Source organism: Lacerta agilis, chromosome 2, assembly GCF_009819535.1.
Source record: "Lacerta agilis isolate rLacAgi1 chromosome 2, rLacAgi1.pri, whole genome shotgun sequence".
In the NCBI taxonomy this organism is placed as follows: Eukaryota; Metazoa; Chordata; class Lepidosauria; order Squamata; family Lacertidae; genus Lacerta; species Lacerta agilis.
In genome coordinates this window covers 31,726,882-31,746,084 of record NC_046313.1, presented here as the reverse complement: position 1 = coordinate 31,746,084, position 19,203 = coordinate 31,726,882, and the positions used below count along the sequence as shown (strand labels likewise).

Below are 19,203 nucleotides of genomic sequence, written 5' to 3'. Positions count from 1 at the left end.
CACTGTATTTACAACCAGGTGAAGGTTTCATTTTTGGAATAATAAATCAGAGTAGTTTTTAGTTATATCAAAAATTACTGATTTTGTATTTCTAATAGTATAACCAAGACAGGTAATTATGAAATTATTGTTTATATTTGGACAACTTTTCTGCTGTACTTTATTGGAAGGAGAAAGATAATCATTTCCTTAATAACAATTTATTTAACTAAAATAACATAGCATATATATCCATGTTTGTTATCTGATGTGGTTAAATGATTTAAAAAAACTTATTGACTGAGTTTTAGCACATATGAAAAACTTAAAACAAATCCTTATTTCCTGATGAATAGCCTTTGGACTATAATGTAAGTTAAATAGAAAACTATCTTTAGAAAGAGGTTTCCTCCAAAAGTATTTTATTTTAAAAATCGTTTTTTAAAAAATAAATAAATAAACCATTTATTTCTATCCACCCTGCTCAGAACAGTTTTCTTGAAAGCCGCACCTCAAAACACATTCTTCATAGCTATCCAGGAAGAATGTGTGTGGTTACTAGTTTGAGCAGCTTGTTTTTAAATTAGTATTTGTTGAGATCAATGGTGGACAGTGTGTGTCTTTGTAATATCTATTTTCCACTTATTTTTGTGAATGGGTAAATGGTGGGTGTCTTCCGTTTGTGTGTGTTGCAACTTTTCAACACTTTTGTGTTACTGGAACTGTAGGGTTTGTGATAAGTATGGAGGTTTTGCATTCCTGTAAGACAATTATCAGTTTAGTTAGGTGCTAAGTATTTGTACAACTACAATGCTTAAGTGTCCACAGAATCTTTGCAAAGGCAGGATGGGTAAACCAGAAGAACTGGTCATGCCCCTGTGACCTCATTGGCCACACCTCCAGCCATCACTAACACTCGGTAGTCAAGACTTGCCAGCTGGAGCTTTGGCAAGTGGTCAGGTCACATAAATAGTACAGTGTGAGTTTGTGAACAGTTGTGAGTAACTGTCCAAGTTACTGACATCAGAGTGCTTATGACATCGGGAAGCCTGATTCCTCTTGTCCCAACTGCTATTGCTGTGATGGCTTAGGCCAAGAAGCTTGTTTGAGATTGGTGAGATCTAGAATGTGTGTGGTTGCCTAGCAACACTACAGCTATTCCTCGCAGGTCAATTAGAGACCCAAAAGGGGGGAAGAAGCACTCCATTTTATCACCGCTTATTAAATTGCACGTCAGAAAGTTCTTTCACTAATTTTTTTTTTTTTATTCCGTCTCGCTCTTTGAAATCTCAGATCCTTACATGGAAATGGCAGCCATTCAAGGGGAGAAATCCATGTGCCCAAGTGACGTAGGAGGGCCCAAATCCAGCAGGGAGAAGTTTCTTCAAGCATGGTATAAGAAACTGAAACCTCAGACACACCCCACTGTGTCGTCTCAAGTGTCAGGGTCACCAGTTTGTGCTCCAAGCCAGGAGAATTGGACAAAGGACACATCCTTGTCACACACCATTTACTACCTGATGGTGGTGCCTCCCCCTCAGGCACAATTGTACGCAAGTAGCTGGACAACGGCACAGTGCCCCCGGCAAAGAGACTTGCACCATGTGGCCCAAGAGCTGGCAAGCAGCTCCTTGGATCCGGAAGCCAATCCCAAAGAGGAATTCCTGCATATCTGCGCTTCAGATTTGCTGCTTAAGTCTGCAGAGAGGAAGAGGCCACGGCTGCTTCCACCTAACCGCAAGATGCACGTGGAGGTGCTGAAGAGGCAGGACTCGCCCCCACTGCAAGAGTGCCAAAGTCGTCCTGTCCCCCTGGAGTACAGCCACCTGCTCGATACCATAGAGATGACTAATCCGGCAGACCTTCCACAGGTGGAAGGGTTCTATCGAAGTTTCATTGTCGGGCAGAGACGGCAAGGATCTTCTAGGAGGGCTGGGCAGCTTCACCCACAGCCAGAGTGTCGGATACCTCCCAGGGCCACAGAAGCTGCTTCCTGCCAACAGGGTGCCAGAAGAATCACCAGGATGAGATACACACAACACAGGAAGCTGAGCCTGAAGAGAAGTGCTCCCCTGTCTGAGCTCACGGTGGCGACCAAACGGTCTGTGGACTCTTCTCAAAACGGCCACCTTCCGCCAAAGAAAAGGTATACCCAAGGCTTCTTCTAGGGACACATGCTGCAATAATTGGCAGTGTATTAGGAGCAGCCAGTACACAGGGTTTTTTAATTCGGGAGGATTTTCCTTCCCCTTATGTATGTATATATATTTTTAGCATAGTCCCTAACTGAGGTATTTAATAAAGTAAGTTAATTTTGTACTTTTCAAATAAACTCTTTTTAACGTTTGTATATTTACTACCTGGTGCCTTTTCGTCATTTTCGCCGCTCCACACATACTAAAGGGCAAGTTCTTGGTGGTTCGTTCTGCTATTCCCATTTTTACAAAATGGGAACTGATAGATTTTCTTAGTCCCCTGCCTGCACAATCTAAACCTAGCTCTAATCTCCCTAGCAGTACTATATAAAAGCCCCTTTATCAGTTATTATAATTCTTCATATATGGAGGAATATTTTTTTAAAAAATAAGATCCATTTGATTACAAGGCATTTTTTACCATGCCCTGTAGCAAAGCAGATGGTTTGTAAGGATTATTTTTGTCATTATCACACACTTCATTTTCTGGGTGTTACACTGTGTTTGTTGATTGGTGCATAGAATCAAACCTGAATTAATATGATCTGTTACCTTTGGAAGGTTAGGATACAGTTGGGATTCTGCCTTTGGTCCAGTAACCTGGACTAGATTGAGAAAATTGGTAAAATCCCCTAGAAAGGCATTAGGCAATTACGCTGAAAGGCTGAGTGGTCTATAATATCCCCTTCCAGGTGAGATTTGTCTGCCTTTCACAGAATGTGGGGAACTCGTGGCTTATAGAGCAAGTTTCATGTGACCATGGAAAGCACCACAGGCATCTAAGTGAAGAGGGTCACTTCCCGTGCTGCAGTTGCAAGGCTGTTAAACATTTCAGAGGGCATCAAAATGAGGCAACAGAGAGTTTCTTGGTCAAATTAAAAAGCATGTTAAAAGTACGGGTTTATTTCACAACAGTTCAATGTAGTGTCCACACACAAATCAAGTTAAATTTGATTAATTTTTTCCAGATCTGATCAGCTACAAAAATAAGAATCTACCTGAGTCTGCAAAACTACTTAACAGTAACATGACAGAAAAAAACCTTGCAATTTCCTCATTTGAAGGAGAGAAAAAGTTACAGCAGCCACAGGAATCTAAAGTGACATATATTATTTCATTCAAGATTTTTTTTAAAAAAGAACTCTTCTAAAATATATCTATTGAACAAACACCCAGTATGATTAAAAAAAAATGTACAAAAAAATAATCTTAAGTCAGAGGTAACAGTATTTATTTTTTAAAAAAATCTCTGCACCCAAGGCAGTAATATTTATAATTTAAAACCCATCCCAGTAGATTTTTTTTTAAAAAAAGAAATTGTGCAAACAATTGAATTGCAAAAACATATCCAGAGGCATGGAGGGAAACAGGCCAAGGGAATCATTCCAGCCTCAGTGCAAGGCTGGCAGCTCAAAGAGAAAGTGAGGGCTTCAGGTGAGGCACAGTGAAGAGGATGACAAGCAAGGTGAGTGGCCAGGCAAGACTCAGCCCTGCAATTGAATTCAAGGCCATGGTCAGTGGATGTCTCTTCCAGCGGACGGTGGGCCTGTAGTCAGTAGTGTTATGGCACTCTTTCCAAACGTCAGACATCACAGAGACACTGCAGGAGCACAATCATTCTGCTAAGAAGAGAAAAGGGCAGAATTATTTTACACAACCTGAAGAGGCTGTTGCTTTATTGTGCATTGTCTAATGCATATTGCACTTTTGTGAAACCACATGGGTATGTTTTTGATGAAGAGTGTGTGTGTGTGTGTCCCAGCCTGGTAGGACTCAAATATATACAGTGGTACCTCAGGTTCCAGATGCTTCAGGTTACAGACTCCGCTAACCCAGAAATAGTACCTCGGGTTAAGAACTTTGCTTCAGGATGAGAACAGAAATGGCGCAGCGGCAGCAGGAGGCTCCATTAGTTAAAGTGGTACCTCAGGTTAAGAATGGACCTCCAGAACAAATTAACTTCTTAAACCGAGGTACCACTGTAATTGGACGCAAACTAATGTTTGGAAAATGCCAGTCTCACAAAAGCAAGGCATTCAGCAACCTTTGACGGTTGCATATAATTTCTGCAATGTCCCTATCTCCTGCTCTACATCATTGGTGGGAGCTGGCAGAGGAACAGTCTACACGCTGCCCAAGTTGGGGGCCATCAAGTTCTGCTTTAAGTAATGTTGGTTTATAGAGTGAACTCTGGCCAGGTTCCCAGCTGCAGTCTACCTTTAAGGATGAAAACTGCAGAGACTGGGAGAAAAGTGAGAAGTTACTTCCTCCTTTTTGTCAAGTACTTTTTTGCAGTGGTGAATTGGAATGGGAGAGACATAAAAATGAAGACAGCAAAGGAGGCCCAGCCCAGCAAAATCTCTGTTTGTTAAACAAATTATTTGTGGAAGCTACTGTTTCCCATATTCAGACAAAATGAAAAACTGATCTGTTACAAACCATGAACAGAAGCTTCAAGTTTTCTGTTCATGGTTCGTAAGACACCAGTTTTTGCATAAGGAAGCTACATAAATATAATACCCACATATATACCCACATACCTCCTCCATTGCTTAGTCTGTGTCCTACTTGAATTCTCCTTGAATTTTTGTCACTATAACTCCTGCAAAGACAAAATCACCATATGGAAACTGTGACAGACAACTTGTACCATTCTGGTTCTCAACACCAAAATCTCCATATGCCTATAGAGGCACTTTCTCTCCCACTTCCATCCCCCCGTCAAATCCTAAATGTAAGTCATATGTGACAGCCAGTATTCCACTGGTTCTCCTTTTGCAAAAGAAGAATTGCCTCCCCAGTGCCAGGAAGTAAATCCATGGGACCCAATTCACACACCCTCCTCTTCGACACCAGCTGACTATGTTTTTTAGACCTGTATCTCCTTCCTGGTCAACAAGTTCTAAAAATGAAAGACTTAAGTCTGCCCTGAGCTATTCACAAGATTGGGATAGTGGGTAACTCAAGTTGGGTGAAAAGATCTTAATTAGAAAGTAAAACAACAACAACCCTCATATCAGAATGCACAGAGAAGTACAAAATATGTTCAATGTTGGCAGCAGACTTAATAGAAGGTTAAATATTTGAGAATGTGAAGGAAGCCATTGAGGAACACAGCACCAGGTTTCAGGGTTGCTAAATACATGTTCTCAGATGTTCACTATGTCACTTCCCTTCTATCACAAGGACAGAACAGTTTAACTTCCCAAGTTCTAAAAGAAACCATGGACACTCACCCTTTTCCACCCTCCAGAGTGCTTTGGATCTCTTTTAGAACTTCTGAAAAGGGAGGGGAAAAAACATTCATGTGAAATAAGTGCATATATTCTTCAATCCCTACTAGTATTCAAGAAGCAGTTCTACTTCCACTGTTGGAACAGTTGTTGTTTTTTAAGTCCATCTTCCAAAGATTGAGCTGACAGGACTTTTAAAAGGTAGATGTTTTAATTATTGATTTCCTTCTCTGTTGCTGGAATTTTCATGAGGAATTCATTTTATTTTAGCTTATTGCGGTTTATATTTTAATGCTTTCATTGCTATTAAGCTGTCCAGATAACTTTGCTACTGGGCAGCTGATAAGTACCATTAATAAACAAACTTTAACCATTCCTACAGAGCTGCCGTGACATTCAGATTTTATCCTTAAGGAAGGATGACAATCTAGCTGATGTTGCTGTGTTCAACTTACTGTCTAATATAACAGATCTATGCCGGGAATATAGTTGATTAAAAGTTGGGCAATAACTTTGTTTACATTCAGGGTAACTGAATATATTTAAATCCTGTTGCGCTAAACAGTTGCCAGCGTCTCACAACCAATGTGCCAAGAAGGACACCAAACATAGAAAGAATATTATGCGGCATAAAAGCTTGCAGCTAGCATTCAAAAGAGAAAAGGATGTGCATACTTTGTATTTCTCAAGGTTGCTTAGGTCTCAAGTTTAGGTTTTCCCCCCCTTTAAATCCATAATTTCGCCAAACACTTTAAAGTTGGATGCCAGCATTTGTAGTGCCATGTCAAAAAGGAAACCTGTGCATAGTAGCAGATGTGCACAAAATGTTTCACCCCAGCTGAAGCCAATATGCGTAGGATGCTTCTTTTGGCAACCATGTACACAAATAATAGCATTTCTGGTATCTCCATTTGGGGCAATTTCTCCACAGACCCTACACTCATGGCTGAATTAAAAACTGAAACGGTGGCTGCTTCCACACCAGACATTTACTGTGGAATAACCACATTTTGTTCAGTCACTTTTTACACGGCATTGGCATGATACTGTGATTGAAACATCCCCTTTCACATTTTTTTTCCATTAGGCTTCTACTTCCTTTCCCCCAATTCCAACCTATTTATAGTCAATATAGCTGCTATTAAGCTACTATTCTGGTCATTATCTCCCTTCCCCACCCCAAATTGCAGCAGGGGTGGGGGCTATTTAACTCTTCCCATACATACAAACATCCCAATGAAAATTGCTCCTCTCCAACACTTGGGGAAAGAGGGACTGACCACTTGGCTACAGAGTGTTTAGAAATCTGCTATCCCACTTCCACCCTAAAGCAGAACAGCAATGATTGGGAGCTGCCAGCTCTGGAAGCACCCAACAACGTATGTCAGTATAGCAAGTTTACTCACTATTAAATGTATCAGTTTTAAAATGGCAAAATGCTTCTGAAAGCTTTGTGTTTACCCTCACGAAAAATCATGCGAGATAGGTCACAATTTATTCCCATTTTACAGATGTGGACATGATGTTGGGATATCCATTTGCCCAATGTGTAGATCAGGTCCTCACAGTGCAATAGCCACAGAACTCTGAATGTCTGCTGGATACTGATGTGCTAAGCACCAAAGAGCAATTATCAACAACCAGAAGCAAGTGAATAAAGTGGCTCAAGCCAATTCCCACAGAATGCCCATCCCACCACCCCTATAGCACAAAAGAAATTATGTCTGTCTCACTCTCATCATTGAGCAGGGCATGCTCCATCAATCTGCCATGTGTCCTCTCTGAAAGGCAAATCAGACAAATGTTAAGGCGGCCAATTCCCACGATACAAAGAAACTCACAAAGCTACCCCCCCCCCCAAATACATTAGATCTAGTGGGTTGTATTCATTGTACGTTCTGCTCAGAGTAGAGCCATTAAAATAAATAGACATGACTAACTTAGGGCCATTCATTTCAGTGGTTCTACTCCGGGTAAAACATAGTTGAAGACATGTTTGGCATATCCACCTTCTGAAGTTCTTAAAATGCCAAGTTAACCCGATTCTGACAATCTATTACTCCTCTGAGTGATGAAGATCATGATCTAGTCCAGTGTTTTTCAACCACTGTTCCGCGGCACACTAGTGTGCCGCGAGATGTTGCCTGGTGTGCCGTGGGAAAAATTGAAAAATTACTTTATATATCAGTGATGGCGAACCCGTGGCACGCAGAGCTCTCTCTGCCGGCACGCCAGGGGTGGGGAAATGGGGGGCGCCGCCGTGCTGCGCTGCACCGCGCCCGTGGCCCGCCTGCGCCCGTCCACTTCTCCAGCTGGCCGGCGGCCTCCGGAGGCTGAGGGCGCTGCTGCTGTGCTGCTGTGCTCATGCGTCGTGCCTCGTTTCTGCCAGCGCAGGCGCAGCAGCAGACAGCAGCAGTTTCCCTCCTTGGCGCCTGTCCCAGTGGTGTTTGCCTGCTGCTGCTGCTGGCGAGGATTCGACGCGAGGCGACGACGACGAGGTAATGGCAGCGGCGGGCGAGGGTGAGGGGGAAGCCCTTTTAAAAAAGGTTAAGGAAGCGTCGCCTGTGCCGCCCATGCTGGTCCCGGGCGGGCTGCGAGGCGGCCGCCCAGCCCCGTCTTTGAGCGCTGCGAGCGGGGGGGGGGGGGGAGCCGCGCGGCCCCGCCGGCGATTCCATCCCTAAGTAAAACGGCAGTGCTATGCATGTTCGGGTGGAAGGAAGGATGGAAGGAGGCAAATGTGGAACTCTTTACTCAAACATGTGCACACAGGGTCGGTGCATTGGAGGAGTAGGCGGCCACCTCCACTTCCATCCGAGCGGTGTTTGGGATGGCGCGAAGAAAAGTCTCGCTAAGACCCTAGCAAGCCGCCCCATCAACAATGCATTGCAAATCATTGCATTGCGTTTCCCCCCTGGGCTTCCTTTAGTAAATAGGTAAATAAGTCGACTGGTGGAAATCAAGAGATTGTGTGCTGCATTTTAATTATGCCCCCCCCCCCCGAAACTCCTCCGAAACTTGCGCTGCTTGTTGCACACTTTCCTCACTGCGGTCTCATCGGCGGGGAACGCGCTCCGTCCCTGTCCAAAGAAACAGCGTCTCTCCCTTTCCAATTGCAGGCTCGCTCGCATTGCAACGCTTTTCTTTCTCTCTCTCTGCTCCCCACCCCGCTGGCTGCCGGATCTCTCGTCTGCTCTTTCCTACAGCCTTGTCAGCTTCCGCATCCTTTCTTCAGCCGACTGCCTTCCCTGCACGAGATATCCCCAGTGTTTGCAGGCTCCCCCCATCCTTCCAAGTATTCTCTCTCTCTCTCTCCTTGTCTCCAATTCTCTTCTCTGGGACTGCTCTTCGCGTGCGGTCCCTCTTTTTCTCTCCACCCGCTCTGCAATGCCTTCCTTGCGCAGGAGCGCAGCAACCTCCTTCCCACAGGGTTGTTGGCGCACATGGGCATACCCAGCGAGGGGCAGGGGGGAAGCTCCCCACCAGAAGCAAAAAATAAATAAATGCCCATGCCTCTGCGCCTTTCCTAACCCAAGCCACGGTGCCTTCCTTGTGAGAAAAAACCCCCTCCGCAGCTCCTCCGCTTGATCCAAAAGCTAAACTTAGTTGGAAAAAGTTAGCAGCGAAAAGGCCAGAAGGAAAGCGCGGGGCGGATTCCGCCGGGATCTGGTGCTGCTGCGTAAAGCCAGCAGCCAGACACATACGCACATCCAGAAGGGGTGGACTGTTCTCTCTTTTAAAAATAAAAATAAATGAGGTGTCCGATGTTTATTTAGGAGGTTGGGGTGTGTGCATTTTTAGCTGAGGTTCAATGCCAAGTCTTGCAGCAAATTAAACAAAACTAAAGCCTTAATGTAAGCATTTATTTGTTTAGAATCCTGTCCTCTATAGCAAACCTCACTTTGCTTGGAAAACCCTCTCAAAATGTGGCAAATCTTACGGGTATTTGGCTTTATCTAACTAAAAACCTTGATATTCAGGTTTAATTGCAGTGTTGGCACTTTGAAATAAAAAAGTTGGTTTTCCGCTGCAGTTTGGGCACTCGGGCTCAAAAAGGTTCGCCATCACTGTTATATATAGTCAATATAGGCACAGAGTTAATTTTTTTAACATTTTCTAATGGTGGTGTGCCTCGTGATTTTTTTCATGAAACAAGTGTGCCTTTGCCCAAAAAAGGTTGAAAAACACTGATCTAGTCTTTCCTTTAAGAGCCTATTTTACAATTTGAAGCCAACATACAAGCAGCTGTACCAAATATACTTCCACCAACCTATGCTCCTGTGGCACAGAATGCCTTCTCCCATTTTTTAAAGTTCCCTAGCTTGAAAAGGAAACAAGCAGAAACTCTCAGAAGACTGGGCCTCCAATTGAAGAACTTAACTTTGTAGGTTGGCATGGGACATGAGAGCTTTACAAGTCACAACCAGCACTTAGTATTGTGTCCAGAAACAAGCTGGTAGTCCATGAAGCTCTTAATACATTATCCCTCCTATTGAAACGAGTCAACAGCCTTTGAGCTAGATCCTAAGCCAATCTGAGTTTCTGACCTGCCTTCATGGGCTGTTTCCTGTACTGCACTACTGGAGTAATCCAAACTGGATGTTATGTTACATTACTAAGCAAGCAGCACTGGACCAGCAATTTCTCTCTGTACATTCACATTTTTCTTACCATCTGCACCCGGATCACCAGCACTCCATCCCGATTCCTTGCTACTGCAGAAGATAGAAAGAAGAGTCAATTAGAGAAGATCATAAACCAATTCTAACCCCCTACACATTGCAAGTCAGATGCAATTATCACAGGCACACAGAAAAAGTCATGCACCCTTGGTTTACATTGCACTTCTTTGACAGGTACATGCTACCTCTTAAAAAACCTTCAGCTTTTAAGTCACTTCAAAATTTGTGTGGGGGTTCACATGACTGAATGCTCATAAAATTCCCCTGCATATTGAAAACTAATGTATCAAGAAGAAGAGTAAGCAAAACAACAAGAACCTTTTGATTTTTTTCCTTTAAGACTACTTTTGTTATGCTTGTACATTTCGTACATGTTGTATTCTGCCTTGAGCATGGCTTTAGCTTTGGAAACGTATCATACAAATAAAACAACTGATTGATTTTCTACACCTAGGGATAGACCGATAGGGAGATATATATTCCTTCATGTGAACCCCCATCAGCAGTCTAGGCAGAGGCGTATCCTCTTATGGCAACTAAGAGGTGGTTAGCTGATTAGCTAGAATTGACCTGTACCAGTTCTGACATCTTTTGCTTCTACCTTTTCACCATCCGCACCTAGTGCGCACACAAAATGATTAGATAGCCTAGGAACTGTATGTTTTACCCAGCTCAGAAGGCTTTGTTTTGTGGAGAATCATTCCACAGGTGGTAGATGAATCTCAGCACCAGCAATATACAACTTCAGCATTTTTAAAACCACTTCTCTTTCCAATAAGCACAATGAATGGTGGGTGGCAGACAAGCAAAGCCTTGTCGGCACACTGGGATGGCATTAGGGCAGGCATAGGCAAACGTGGCCCTCCAGATGTTTTGGGACTACAATTCCCATCATCCCTGACTCTTGCGAGGAATCATATTCGGAATAAGGGAATTTCCCTTTAAAAAGGGGGAAAGTTGACAGCTATGATTAGGGGATGAGCAGAGGCATTGTCAGATCATGTAGGTGCATACGGTGGCAGGACAGCAACCCTAACCCCTTTCCAGAGTGACCATGGGCCTCCTTTGTTGCAGTTCCCATGGCGAAGTGTGTCATATTCCACGCACAAAACCAGCAATACAAAGTAGAATGTTGCACCCTTTCAATCATCCACACAATACACAAAACAAAAATGCCACAATCATTCATACTTGGATATCCTTGAAGCCTTCTCCACACCAGGTGTGCTGTGCACATGGCTGTTGCCCGTGTTTTCAGGTACTTTTACTAAGCATCGTGGTTCAATCAGCCACTTTGGGGAAAGTGAAAACCTCTCAAACTCTGACGGGGAGATGAGATAGAACCCTGCAGAGGAGAAAAGATGAAGAAATTGCAAGTTGTACATGCAGATATGCAGAAAGGGTCCCACAAGAGTTTCCCAAAATACATTTTTACAAATCTTACTCTCACTCACAAGACTAAGCTTAAGGCTGTAAACCCACACACACTTATTTTGAAGCAAGGGCAATTGGGGGGTGGGGGGGACCTGGAATAAACTTCAGAGTAAACATACAAAGGTTCAGCTGCGTGAGCACTTTCCAAAGTCTTGCTTGTGACAGACTTTTTAAAGAGATCCCATGTTACTATTTAATATTTCTCAGCTGGATCTCTGGGACTCCTATGCATGGAAAGATCCAAATACTGTATGTATCTGTTTGTCCGATTCTCATGCAATGTTCTCTCACACACACACTTTTCAGACCCCTATGCAAACCATTTTTTAACTTAATATGCTCTAGGTTAGATTACTGCAATGCATTACACATAGGGCTGCCTCTGAAGATGGTTCAGAAGTTTCAGCTGGTGCAGAATTCAGGGGCCAGGTTGCTCACTGGGGCAAGATGGTTTGAGCATATAACACCAATCCTGGCCTGACTGCAGTGGCTGCCAATTAGTTTCCAGGCCCAATTCAAAGTGCTGGATTTGACCTACAAAGCCAGTGTGGTGTAGTGCAGTGTTTTTCAACCTTTTTTGGGCAAAGGCACACTTGTTTCATGAAAAAAATCACGAGGCACACCACCATTAGAAAATGTTAAAATTTTTAACTCTGTGCCTATATTGACTATATATAAAGTAATTTTTCAATTTTTCCCACGGCACACCAGGCAACATCTTGCGGCACACTAGTGTGCCGCGGAACAGTGGTTGAAAAACACTGGTGTAGTGGTTAAGAGCGGTAGACTCGCAATCTGGTGAACCGGGTTTGTGTCTCCGCTGCGCCACATGCAGCTGCTGGGTGACCTTGGGCTAGTCACACTTCTTTGAAGTCTCTCAGCCCCACTCACCTCACAGAGTGTTTGTTGTTGGGGGAGGAAGGGAAAAGGAGAATGTTAGCCGCTTTGAGACTCCTTAGGGTAGTGATAAAGCGGGATATCAAATCCAAACTCTTCTTCTTCTTAAAAAGCTCAGGACTGCAATACTTCAAGGACCGCCTCTCTGTATATGAACCGAACCAGACCCTGCGCACATAATCTCAGGCCTTTTTGCATGTGCTTCCTCAACGTGAGGTCCAGAGAGTGGCAACATGGGAACGGGCCTTTTCTGCGGTGGCTCCCCATTTGTGGAATTCCCCCCCCCCCCTCGGGAGGCTCACCTGGCGTCTTCATTACATATCCTCAGGCACCAAGCAAAAATGTTTCTCTTCAACCAAGCATTTGGATGATTAACATTCTATGGCTTTTTAAATGTATTAGAGAGGGGAGGTTACTGGCTTCTTTATGTTTTGTATTCTCATTTTGTATTTTTATGTTGTGAGCCATCCTGGGATCTTCGGATGAAGGGTGGTATACAAATTTAATTATAATTAATAATAAGCGGATAATACTATCCCAACTAATATTTTTCTTTCTTGCTTTCACAGTATTATGGATAGAGGGACAAAATAACGCCCCCCCTTCTCTCCCCCACCCCACATTTATCCATTTTGTACAAGAGGCAGAAAGGCTTCCAAGACTTATCACAATGGTGCTTGGTACCCTGTGGATGACCATGTTGTTACCTTGCCCATATCTGGTGAAGACACAGGAGGCAATGCCACTCACATCCTCCTTGCGGATACAGGGGTAGCGCACTTGTATCTTGAGTGCAGGCAGGGAAATAATCTGGATGTCTCCCAGGTTCGTCAGAACAGCCAGGTCATTCTCACTGTGCTCACTCTTACAGCTGGCAAAGCTGGCCACCGTCACCTTCCGTACCCGGCAGCCTTCCAGGGCCGTCAATTTAAGTTTCAGTTTGGAGCTTACTTTGGGCAACGTGAAAACCTGCCAACGTAAACAAGCTATGTAATAAATCCTTCATTCATGCAAGAGCCATCCCATCTCTGGTCAATGCGTAATGAGTTTCCTGCTGGTGTGTGGCAGCAAAGCAGCATGCTTGAAGTCTAGCTGCCCAAAAGGAGCTGTGTAGTCTCTCTCCCGCCTTCAGCAGCAAACAAGCCTGGATTTCTGACAGCAGCAAGGGAAGGAGTAGCTAAACTTTGCTGCCGCTCACTGCTGTACATAAGGGATTTGCAAGCCATCTCTCACATGGCTAGGTTGTATCAAGTCTGATTATCACGGCTTGCAAACATCTATCCTCGGATATATAAAAATAAGCAGAGAGCTGGTTTGCAGTCAACATCCCTGAACAGTCTTTTTTCCTTAGCCCAACTCTGCCTCTTTCTATAGAAGCATCTATGGGCAGAATATCAAATTCAGGAGTAGGGAAAGTGTATCAGACATAGGGTTAGTAATGCACATTACTCTATGACCTGCTCAGGTGGCAGGGAAGGTAGGAATCTTTGCAAACTTCCAAGCATATAGTATGCTTTTCCACCTCCCCAAATCTGAACATGCCCTTCAGCAGAGGTGACAACTGAGTATCACCCCAAAACAAGAAAGATCCAGTAAGGATCTGCAAGAGGAAATGAATCCCCATAATTTCTCTGGCTGCTCTGTGTCAGTAGGCAAAGGGCATGCATATACACAAGCACTCTATTCTGTTACCTTAAGCTGTTCTTCCGACACCACGAGAAGCTGGTGGCTCCCTTGCATGTTGGGGCTCTTGGAAAGGTCATGGGCTACTTCCAGCGGCTCTGGAAGGGGAGTGCTCTGGCCATCCAGAACAACGATCCCGATAACAGGAGCTCTGTGCATGAGCTGGATCTCTTTGGCTAGAGAGACAGCAGAAAGCACACGCCAAAATGAGGCAAGAGGTTTGGTCCAGAGAGAAGCAAACTGTTCCGACAAGGCACACTTTCTTCTCGCAGAACCCAGCTACCATGTTGGACATACAAAGGGCAGCAGAGAGGAAATACCGGACTGAACCCAGTGTTGCATGACAGCTCTGGACACAATCCATTGTGGTTAGAGATTCAGATTAGGAGTGGGGAGACCCAGGTTTAAATTCATACTCAGCCATGAAGCTTATCGGCTGACTTGAAGCTTGTCACTATCTCTCAGCTTAACCTACCACAAAAGGTGGTTGTGGCAATAAGGAACTACATATGCTACCCAAAGCTCCTTGGAAGAAGGGTTGGATACCAATACAATACATACAAAAGCATTAAAAAGTGATTGAGTTTAGAGGAGAATGAGAAATGAAGTATATAAGCCGTGATGCTGCATAGAAACTGCATAATTATTTATTTGGGTGCAGTCAAAAAGCAACTATTTACACTGTATGAAGGCAAGTATAGGTATTGGGGGGGGGGGCAAAATGAAGGTCAGGGTTTCTAGATGATTAGCGGTGATAAACAAGAGTTCCTGGCTCCCTGTTGCTTCACAGCAAACACAAAACGACTATTTCCAGTTAAATAAGACTGCGAAATGCAGAAAACCAAACCAGGAGACATTTTTTGTGACACCACTGACAAGCTCAGTTCAGTTCCAGCACTAAAAACAAGTTTCTAGGTTGAGAATGTGCTCAAAGAGGCCCTATTTGTTTTGTGTTTTAATCCTTCATGTCTTTTACACTTTGCTCTGCTTGGTGGGTTTCTGTGAAAGACAAAGCAGCTCTGGACTTTGCCTACCCCTGTATTGGAGGTTAAATTGTGTTTAATGGCACATGATACCAAAGGGGAAGCTGCTGAGCCACTTTCCTAAGATCCGTAAGGAAAATACAGATAACCGTCCTATAGACATGGTTATGTAAATGAATTCCATCTCATGTGTCTGACTGGATGACTATTAAACACCTATCCTATCTGGGAGGAGGATTTTCCAGATTTTTGTGACCAGAGAGAAACATTTACAAACAGCACTTGGGCTTGTTTTATGGAGTGTTAAGGACTTTCCCAAGAAAGTACAGAGGCTAAAATGAAGTCCAAACTGTTGCCCAAGCTCACAACATTTCTAGGTAGGTGTGTATGTACAAGACCGTTTCCTTCAGAACACCACATTATTTACCAAAAAAATGCTGCTCCTAAAAGAATCAGGGCACATACCTGTGGGCTACTACAGTCCTGCAGTGAAATGTGTCTTGTTTTGCCCTTCCAGAATGCACACACAGATTCTGGCACCCTACTCCACATTCAGCACTAAGGCTTCTCAAGAGTCAGGTTGTGGGAAGAGTGTAGCCTTCTGGATGTTGTTGGACTCCAACTCCCATCACCCCCGGTCCAGCATGGCCAACAGGCAGAGGATGATGGGAGTTGGAGTCTAGAAACATCCGGAGTCGCCGTGGTTTTATCACCAGGGCATTTTACAAAGGTACCTTCAATCCGAAATCTGGGGGGCAGCTATTTCATCTAAATCGAAAGTCATCTGATCTTCTCACTCACCCTGCTCTGCTCGGACAGGCTCATCCATTCTTCTCTCGACTGGAGGAACACGCAGGCAGAAGGCATAGACCGTGCCCCCATTGGTGCCTGCCCACAAGGAGGGGCAGTGCCGGGAACCTGGACCAGAGATAACAAAGCCAATGAGCCGAAGTTTCACATATCGCCAAGGGAAAGCAAGCAAGACCATTCCTTATACCCCCATGCCAGACTTTGCTGGTTTTATTTACCCATGTACATTACTTTGTGGGTGTAATATATTCTTCAAGCACATAGAAGCTGGTCTTACTCACTGTCTCTTAAGAAGGTGTCGGCAAAATACAAGGTGCGAACGAAGCCAGTGAAAGAGTCCTCTGCTGACCGCGCTTCAATCTTCCGCTGGACAGGAGCTAGCTCTATCTCCTGCAATGCATCATGATCATGCCTGGAAATTCCCTCTTGTACCTGCCCGCAAAACAAAAACGAGAACTAAGCAAACAACCCCTTTTCATTTGTTTTATTAGATTTCTTACCTGCCCTTTACCGTAAGGTCCCAGGGCAGGTTGCAACAGAAAAAAATATACATTTATAAAAGCAAATAAAACAGTTATAGCCATGAAACAGATAAAAAACCATTCCATACAGAAAATGGAAACAATCCCAACAATGCAAACAGCAGTTAAAACAGTTCCAATATAGGCACAGACTGAAATAAAGATCTGTGCTTCAAAGGCTTTAAAGGCCAGAAGAGGAAGGTCTGCAGTAGGTGCCAAAAAGACAACAGAGGACATTGCCTAATACGTAAGGGAAACCATTCCAAAGTATAGAGGCCACCACACTAAAGGCCCGATTCAATTTAGCATCTCTCAAGTGGGCAGATAATGAGATTATAATGATATTATATTATATCTATCTATCTATCTATCTATCTATCTATCTCTGTACCATACTTTTCCGTGTATAAGACTAGGGTTTTTTTTTTAATTAAAAAATGATGTTCAAAATTGTGGGTTATCTTATACACGGATACACTCTCCCCCCATTTTCTCAATATGGAGTCCCCAAAAACAGAGGGCGTCATACATTGGGGGGGATTGTTATACCGTAATATGCATGTCAGCTGGCGTCAGGTGGTTTTATTAAAAAGAAGTCATGCCAGTTCCAAAAAGAGCCATTTCTTATAGGGATGCTTGCTTTGAAGAAGAGAAACTATTTTTGAAAAAGAGAATGCTTTAAGGCCATGTAATGAATCCTTTTGCACCTCTTTATGATGGCAGAAGACTTAAGTTCGCCTTACTCCATGAAACCGGCCCAATTCTGCTCCAAAAGGATCGGCCTACAGCTACCCGAATCTCCTCCTCATATGACACATCAATGCCATGAGTGGCAAGGCTGAGATCCAATACTGTAAAGGTAAAGGGACCCCTGACCATTAGGCCCAGTCGCGGACTACTCTGGGGTTGCGGCGCTCATCTTGCTTTATTGGCCGAGGGAGCCAGCGTACAGCTTCCGGGTCATGTGGCCAGCATGACTAAGCCACTTCTGGCGCACCAGAGCAGCACATGGAAACGCTGTTTACCTTCTTGCCGGAGCGGTACCTATTTATCTACTTGCACTTCATGCTTTCGAACTGCTAGGCTGGCAGGAGCAGCGACCAAGCAACGGGAGCTCACCCCATCGCGGGGATTTGAACTGCCGACCTTCTGATTGGCGAGCTCTAAAGTCATGTGTGGCACCAGAGCAAGGCTTTGCTGAATATGTGAAGCCAAGACAGCGCAGCCCCTCACCTCTGCAGTTCGTCGCTTTCTGTTAGACACCCTGCTCCTTCGCATCCGTCGGAAGGACTGGCGGAGGGACTTCTTTAAGGATTTCACTCTGGAAAGAGGGCCTTCCAAGGCCAGTTGGTCACTGGGATGCAGGGTACACCTAGGAGGAAACCAACAGGGCTGGTTCAGTTTCCCTTTTTAAACCAAACTGTTTTTGGTCAAGTTGCAGCCACACATTGGAAGCCCAGTAAGAGAGCTACTGCATTTTGCAGCACAGAGGTCTGAAATACCGTGCACAGGCATCGCAAATGCTTGTTGGACTGCAGGTCTCATAATCCCTACCCATAGGCTATGGCTGATGGGACTTGGGAGCCCAACATCATCTGAGGTGGCCACCCCAGATGTAAAGCAACACGAGACAATGCTGCTGCTTTTTGCCTGGAGTCCTCAAACGAGGCAAGAGAGCATTCAGAAAACCAGAACTATTCTAAACTGCACACTTTATATTGTTCACAGTATTTGCTTTTGTGGAATGTTGGCAATTACTAAAGTTTTCCTAGAAGGCTCTAAAGGTATTCCATCAGTAAAATCCATTTCAGTGTTTCTCAACAGCCATGAGGATTCAAAGTAAATCTGATGGTGTGTTTTTGTTTTCCTTTTCAAAAACAGTGCTACATGTAAGATTTCAAACTGCCTTGCCCTTACATTCCACAAGGATTATACTATTTAGGATTTATGTAGCACTTTAAATGCATTACTTTGATGATCTTTATCACTCTAGGACACACCAGTATTAATTTCATGGAAATCTACTCCGCCCTGTAACATTTGTGGGGAAAACCTTCTCCCCATAATGATCAGGAGGAAGGGAGGGCTCAGCCTCCCTTTGTACCCAAGGCAACAAAAGGGGGAAGAAAAGACCTTTGGACTTCAAGAGAGCACGCCTGCCTGAGCCTAACAGTGTTGACTAAGCTGTGGTCAGGTAACAACTTCCTGCTTTGGAGTATAGTAATCCTCTGCATTTTGTGGGGGCTAGGAGGAAGGCAGAGTTCTCTCCAACTCCCCAATTCCTGAGTATGTTTGGGGTACCTGCTGCCTACCCGCCCCCACACAGGTGGGGCTTTGTAACTTTAGAGAAAGAAGCATACAACATTACGCATGGTATTGGTATACAAAAAGTGGATGAGGAAGTTCTTTCTCCCTCTCTCCTTTAACACTAGAACTCAAGGACATGCAGAGAAGCTGAATTCTGGAAGATCCGGGACAGACTAAACAACTTCTTAACACAGTGCATACTTAAAACTATGCAAATAGCTCTGGCAAGAGGCCATGAGGACCACCAACTTGGATGGCTTTTTAAAAAGGATTAGATAAATTCAAGGAGAGGGAAATGGCTGTCAGTGGCTACTAGCCATGATAGCTGTGCTCTGCCTCCACTGCCGGAAGCAGTGTGCTTTTGAATGCCACCTGCTTAAACAATCAGATCTAGGCCTAAAGCTGGGGGGGGAAATGCTTTGCCTAAGTAATTTCCTGTCCGAACTGAGATTTTATCCAAGGACTTCCAGTTCACTGATTGA

General features: G+C 44.2%; 2 protein-coding genes across 6 annotated transcripts in view; one reads left to right on the top strand and one right to left on the bottom strand.

Moving 5' to 3' along the window:
• The first annotated feature begins 1,279 nt into the window (after nucleotides 1–1,279).
• LOC117039121 lies at nucleotides 1,280–2,203 on the top strand. The gene has a single exon (XM_033136172.1). It carries the CDS (start codon nucleotides 1,281–1,283, stop codon nucleotides 2,145–2,147), a length of 867 nt encoding a protein of 288 aa, XP_032992063.1. The 5' UTR covers nucleotide 1,280; the 3' UTR covers nucleotides 2,148–2,203.
• Nucleotides 2,204–3,044: 841 nt separating this feature from the next.
• Nucleotides 3,045–19,203, bottom strand: part of LLGL2 (LLGL scribble cell polarity complex component 2) — a 65,379-nt gene continuing 49,220 nt past the window's right edge. For 3 of the 5 annotated variants that reach the window (XM_033139311.1, XM_033139312.1, XM_033139310.1), the window contains exons 16-26: nucleotides 17,648–17,786; nucleotides 16,175–16,325; nucleotides 15,885–16,001; nucleotides 14,110–14,276; nucleotides 13,125–13,386; nucleotides 11,278–11,431; nucleotides 10,076–10,119; nucleotides 7,141–7,188; nucleotides 5,411–5,453; nucleotides 4,715–4,776; nucleotides 3,045–3,796 (exon numbers count right to left, since the gene is read on the bottom strand). In XM_033139311.1, the coding sequence (XP_032995202.1) occupies nucleotides 3,789–3,796; nucleotides 4,715–4,776; nucleotides 5,411–5,453; nucleotides 7,141–7,188; nucleotides 10,076–10,119; nucleotides 11,278–11,431; nucleotides 13,125–13,386; nucleotides 14,110–14,276; nucleotides 15,885–16,001; nucleotides 16,175–16,325; nucleotides 17,648–17,786 (1,195 nt within the window). In that variant the 3' untranslated portion in view covers nucleotides 3,045–3,788. The remainder of the gene's footprint in view (nucleotides 3,797–4,714; nucleotides 4,777–5,410; nucleotides 5,454–7,140; nucleotides 7,189–10,075; nucleotides 10,120–11,277; nucleotides 11,432–13,124; nucleotides 13,387–14,109; nucleotides 14,277–15,884; nucleotides 16,002–16,174; nucleotides 16,326–17,647; nucleotides 17,787–19,203) is intronic. The other 2 variants (XM_033139309.1, XM_033139307.1) reach the window with 2 other exon arrangements.

Bases quoted from the DNA above. Each gene is read 5' to 3' on its own strand.
- LOC117039121 (XM_033136172.1), top strand. From the start codon at position 1,281: ATGGAAATGGCAGCCATTCAAGGGGAGAAATCCATGTGCCCAAGTGAC.